The sequence below is a fragment of the Ustilago hordei genome (genome assembly GCF_900519145.1).
Source record: "Ustilago hordei strain Uho2 genome assembly, contig: UHO2_contig_12, whole genome shotgun sequence".
Taxonomy (NCBI): Eukaryota; Fungi; Basidiomycota; class Ustilaginomycetes; order Ustilaginales; family Ustilaginaceae; genus Ustilago; species Ustilago hordei.
Genome location: NW_024545263.1, coordinates 571903 through 578275, shown reverse-complemented (window position 1 = coordinate 578275; position 6373 = coordinate 571903). Strand labels below are relative to the sequence as shown.

The 6373-nt window shown below is 45.7% G+C and overlaps 2 protein-coding genes across 2 annotated transcripts; one reads left to right on the top strand and one right to left on the bottom strand.

The window, feature by feature from the left end:
- Positions 1–2842: 2842 nt before the first annotated feature.
- On the top strand, positions 2843–3181 carry UHO2_05234 (uncharacterized protein; the record flags this gene model as incomplete). The annotated part of the gene is made up of 1 exon (XM_041556236.1): positions 2843–3181. The coding sequence occupies one exon, from the start codon at positions 2843–2845 to the stop codon at positions 3179–3181; it is 339 nt and encodes a 112-aa protein (XP_041412170.1).
- Positions 3182–5901: 2720 nt separating this feature from the next.
- UHO2_05233 (uncharacterized protein) lies at positions 5902–6201 on the bottom strand (the record flags this gene model as incomplete). The annotated part of the gene is made up of 1 exon (XM_041556235.1): positions 5902–6201. The coding sequence occupies one exon, from the start codon at positions 6199–6201 to the stop codon at positions 5902–5904; it is 300 nt and encodes a 99-aa protein (XP_041412169.1).
- Positions 6202–6373: the final 172 nt, after the last annotated feature.

Sequence of the window (6373 nt, the reverse complement as noted above, 5' to 3'; positions counted from 1 at the left end):
TCCTCATCCACTCTACTCACCATAACTAGTTATCACTTCAGCATAAGTATATATTAGTTTCAGTCAGCATAGCAGCAATCTATCAAGGTTGCTCCTCATCATAGTGTGTGTGTTGTATCACCACTACCTGATGTCCAAAGGCACCCATAGCAGGTTAGCAGTCCGGATCAAGATAGAACCGAAGGCAGTAGTCCACTGTGGTCTGGGGATCACTTCAAGCATCAAGTCAACACACTGGACACTTGTGTTGACACCACCAACCTCATCACCAACACCACCAACCTCATTATCATCAACACCCACCAACCTTATCACCAATGTCATCAACCTCATCATTATCAACACTCACACCAGACCTTGGTGTCATCATAGCATTGATATTGATCGTGCCAAGCTACCCCTGAATGGAGTGTCCACAGAGGTCAGCCGAAACCTATGATAGTATATACAATGAACGCCACCTGCTGTCACTGTGCAACTTGATAGTCACCGATACCGAGACAATAGCTGTCGCACAGTTTGATAGTCACCGAGTATCTCGACAGACCGACCTGGGTTTCAGGCGCGAGACCCCTGACACCACCCTCCTGCTCTGGGTTCATCATCAAGTTGGCCCCCTGCTTCATCAGGGTGGCAAACCCAATGCTCTTACCATCTTGTCCTGCTGAGATGTCTGTGCAATTGGCACCCATGTGAGTTCCATCAGACAATCATGATACTGCAGATCCTGGCAGAATTTGTGATACCATCCTCACTTGTGCCAATCTGGGTGAGATCTGTCATAGAGCCTCTCTACTACTGATCTCAATGAACTCTGTTGTAAACCCCTTGATTTGCCCAATCCTTGATTCCTGCACTCCTCCTCATGAGACTTCTGCTTCTCATAAGGCTTCTGCTTCTGCGCTTCTAGTCCTATGACAGACAGTTCTCGTGCTGCTTCATAATCGACAGGGGCCATTCCCACTTCATCTGAGTGACGATTCATGCCCCCTTTCATCTCGCCCATCCTCCTGTCCTTGGGTTCATTGTCAAGTTGACCCCCTGCTTCATCAGGTGGCAAGTCCAATGTCCTCAGCATCTTATCTTGTCGTGATACCTGTGAAATCGGTGCCCGCTCACTGGTCCCTGCGAGATCTATCATACGATCATGATACTACAGATCCCAGCAGGATTTGTGGTACAATCCCTGCTCATGCCAATCTGGGTGAGATCTGTCATAGAGCCTCTCTACTACAGATCTCAATGAACTCTGTTGTAAAACCCTCGATTTGCCCGATCCTCGATTCCTGCGCTCCTCCTCATATGACTTCTGCTTTGTTGCAAACCCATCAGGTGAGCACCTTGCAGCAGCTAAACATATCCTAAGGTATCTCAAGGGAACTGTAGGAATCAGCCTCTCAGCAGGGACACATGCCAGTGGACAGATGCTTGCAGGGTGGGCTGACAGTGATTGGGCTGGTTCACACAGCTGTAGGAGATCAACCTCAGGGTATGCCTTCATCATTGACAGGCTTGTGTGTAGCTGGTCCTTGCGACTCCAGCCAATGGTAGCAAACAGCTCTGTAGAAGCTGAATATGTAGCACTAGCAGGAGCTGCCAGATGTCAGTGGTCGTGTGCCTGAAACCTGAGATCTGTAATAGTGTCGATACTATTACCAATCCTGTCGAGTTATGTGACAACACTAGTGGTATTGCGATTCTTAGTGAAATATGTGATAGAGCCATCTCTATCACTTTTCTCGCTCGAATCTGTGATTGTAGTAATGCTATTGCAGATTTCAACTAACCACTGTGGACACTCCATCCAGAGGTAGCTCGGCATGATCAATATCAATATGTAGGTTATGGTAACACCAAGGTCTGGTGTGAGTAACTTATTGGTGATGAAGTTGGTGGTGTTGACATGAGTGTCCAGTGTGTTGACTATTGCTTGAGGTGATCCCCGGACTGCAGTGGACTACTGCCTTCGGTTCTATCTTAATCTGGACTGCTGGTTTGCTATGAACTGCCTTTGGACATCAGTGAGTGGTGATACAACACATGCACTACAATGAGGAGCAATCTATTGATTACTACTTGCTGACTGAAACTAATGTATACTTATGCTGAAGTGATAACTAGTTTATATGGTGTGTAGAGTGGATGAGGATCCACTCGACCACTTATGGTGAGAAGGTATGGTTATATACCTCTTCACAGCATTGCCAGTGACACTGCTCCAGCTCTCTCTCCAGAGAGTACCCTCTTTGCCAAGTACTGTACAGGGGTCCCTGATGAGATGCCTCCTCCTCATCGAGCCCTGCTTGCCTGTTGCTCCTGTCTGTCCTTCTTGAGCTGTGTGCTGACTCCTTCGACACTGCTCCTCCTCCTCATGACCTGCTTGCCAGTGTCCTTGGCACAGCTCTTCTTCCTTTAACCGGCGATGGTTCTCTTGACTCCTATCTTGTGAACCCCTGAGTGGTAACTGTCTGCATGCTTCTTGAGCTTGGTCCCCATCCTGGTAGTGCTTGATCCTCCTCGCATGTGAATCGTCATATGAACATCCTTATCACTGATCTCCGTGGAATCTGCCATATGATCATGCTTACTACAGATTCTGGCAGAATTTGTGATATCAACTTCGTTCATGCAGATCTCAATGAGATCTGTCATAGAACCATGTCTACTACTGATCTCACTGAATTCTTCTGTAGATCCCACAATCTGCCCGATTCCTTGATTCCTGCGCTCCCTTCATATGAACTACGGGTCTTCCTACTTCCTGCGCATCCAGGCCCATGACACCAGAGAGCTACTATGGACTTCAATGTTCTTACACAAGCTACAGCAACCAGCACCAAAGATGGCTGGGATCCACAGAAGTGCTGGGACCTTGATTATCCACTCTCAGGATGGTGAACTTGCCTTCAATCAAGGTGTACCAGTCCTGTACAGCAATTCATCAGGGGCTCACACCATTTCAAGTGATCCTCAACATTTCAAGAGGACAAAGCACATTGACATTGCTCACTTCTTCCTGCAAGATGAGGTTGCAAGCCAGCAACTCACAGTTGCTCCAGTCCAGAGTAGTGAGAACATTGCTGATATACTGACTAAGCTGCTCACAGCACTGACACTCATGCACATTTGGGAGCTATTTGGCTTGATGACGTTGAAGGAGCCCACTGGATCGAGAGGCTGAAGATTACGATCCAGTGAGACGCTAAAGGATGATGCAGAGCCGACCTGATCGGAGATTGGGTACAACCAAGTCCCGCTTGTTGTCAGGTTGGATCATTAAGTATAACAACTCCCACATTTGGCATGTGCCACGATGATGTATATATATCAAGCTAGGAGTTCTATGCTCTCACTGCATTCTCTTAGTCAATTGAGTATATATGTTTCTGTCTAAAACAGCAGTGACATTGTACTCAGATTCTCCCCGATTGCCAGTTATCAGGACCAAACATATTCACTTTACAACAGGTAGTAGCCTCGAGCTCTCTGCTTGATATACAGCTCGCGCATAAACTGTCCCACAAATTTACATGTCACCATACATCACTCTAATGTTCAATAGCCATAAGTTGTATTGCCACACTGTCTGATATCATCTGAAAGCCCTGCTTCTTCTCTCCAAGACTGTGTAAATGATATTGACATTGACTAAGAAAATTGTGCTATGAAGAAGAGCCAAGAATTTTTTTTATTGTGGGACAGTTTATGGAGCACTCCTCAACAACACCTTAGTACTTCATATTCCCTCCTTTGGCCTTCAGAACCACCTTGATGCAGTCTGGCATACTCTCTATTAGTGTCCTACATGTCTCTGGAGTGATTGCTGTCCATTCAGCTTCACATCTCTTGAGCAGTTCATCCCTGGACTTTGCAATTGTACTATACCATGAAAGTTGCATTTTGAGATGGTGCCAGAGGTGTTCAATTGGGTTTAAGTCCAGCAACTGCACCAGCCATTGCATAACCTTAATGCTATTGCTTGTCAACCATGTTGTTGTCTTCTTTGACATGTGTTTTGGGTCATTGTCTTGCTGAAATGTGATGTTGGTGTATGCATGCTGAAGCCACAAATCTGAGATTGTTTTCACAAGCTTGTCATTCAAGATATCAATGTATTGGTCTGAATTCATTGAACCCAGCACCAAGCACATACCTCCCACCCCTTCCCATGTCATACAGCCCCAGATCATGATGAAGCTGCTGCCAAACTTGATCATTGGCCTGACAAGCTTGCTGTTGAAGCTGGCATTCTTAATCCAACAGAACTGCTTACCATCTGGTCCAAAGAAGTTGATCTTTGTCTCATTGGACCATACCACATTCTTCCAATCCTCAACAGTCATGTCCTTATGCTCATTAGCAAATTTGTGACAGGCTTTGTAATGTCTCTTGAGTAGCTTCAGTTTTTTCACTAACCTCTGTGCTTTGTAATGACAGTAATGAAGTGCTTTTCTTACTGTGGTTGGGCATGCTTTGACTTGAAATGTCTCCTGCAGTGCATGACATGCTTTCCTGACTGTGGAGGTTGAATTGAGCTCAAAATAGTGGTCCAGGAAGCAAACATGATGAGGCTGGAGTTTTCTTAGCTGGCCCCCCTTTGACTTTGGAACAACAGCAGAGGTGCTTTTGCTGATGCAATTCACAGTAGACTTGCTCATACCCAGTTGCTAGGCAACTGAACAGGTAGATTCCCCATTTTGGAAGTGAAAGAGTGCCAAATGGCACTTCTCAGGGGTGGTTTTTGGCATGATGGTATAGATATGATGGTGTCAGACTGGAAGCACCACTGGATTGCTCACAGTCATCTGATTGAGCTGAAACTTTCCATGTCACTACTTTCAATGTGTATGAAGGTGCCCACCAAGTTACATTGCAAGTTTCATTGTAGTCAAAAGCCCACAAGGTCAAGGTCAGGAATGGAGTGGTGTTGCTATTTGGGAGCATGCTCCATAAACTGTCCCACAATAAAAAAAATTCTTGGCTCTTCTTCATAGCACAATTTTCTTAGTCAATGTCAATATCATTTACACAGTCTTGGAGAGAAGAAGCAGGGCTTTCAGATGATATCAGACAGTGTGGCAATACAACTTATGGCTATTGAACATTAGAGTGATGTATGGTGACATGTAAATTTGTGGGACAGTTTATGCGCGAGCTGTATATATATGGTGTCGGCACATACCAGGAGTGGGAGCATCTTACTTAATGACGAGGTACGACAACGAGTGGGACTCAGCAGTCCTCGATTCCTACTATATTGACTCTGCCTGATCTCTGATCAGATCGGCTCCGCGTCATCCTTTTAGCGTCTCACTGGAGCGTAATCTTCAGCAGCTAAGTGTCATATCAGTTCTCAGTACTGTGCTTTAAATGATTTCACTCGTTGAGTGTCGCCAAATGTCATCTTTTATTAAACATCATGACAGAATTCGATTTTCAAGTTTGCTTCCTTTGTTGAAAGATCAAAGAAGGACGTGTCGACACTCAGCGGCTGACAATGCTGAAGGTAACGATCCAGTAAGACACTGAAGATGACACGAACGAATCTGATCGGGGATCAGGCAGAGACGATACAAGTGACGGATCGGGAACAACTGTGTCACTCGTTGTCGTACTTCGTCATTAAGGAGGATGCGCCCATCCCTGGGTATCTGCCGACACTTTGTATATATATCAAGCAGAGAGCTCCAGGCTGCCACCCCGTTCCTTAGGTCAATATCGTATAGTGTTTCTGCTCAATAGCTTGAACACTGTGCTTAGACTGTTTGCGATCGCTAGGCGTCGATACCCGCATTCTACTATTCTTTCAACAGCTGAGAGCTCGAGGCTGCCGCCATGTTCTTTCCCTATGTCAATATAGTATAGTGTTTTTTTCCCAATAGCTGGAACACTGTGCTCTGACTAAAATCGCCCGATAAACGTCGACAACCGTCCTCCTATTATTTTATCAATATACAGTTGCGGCACATGCCTAAAGCTGGGCGCATCCCTCTTAATGTCGAAGTACGACAACGAGCGGGACTCAGCAGTACCCCGTCTCTTTCGTATCGGCTTTGCTGAAGATAACGATCCAGCAGGACACGAAGAGTGACATAAGTCGATATGACGAGAGATCGGGTAGAACCGATCTCTCGAGGAATCGAGCAGAGCCGATCTAATCGTCGATCGGATACTATCCCGCTCGTTGTCGTACTTTGTCATTGAAGATGATGCTTCCACATGTAGGATGTACCGACGCTTTGTATATATATCAAGGAGAGAGTTCGAGGCTCTCACCACATTCTTTTCTTAGGTCAATATAATATAGTGTTTTTGCTGAATAGCTTGCTGAAGGATACGATCCAGCAGGGTGGTGATAAGGAATCACGCAGAG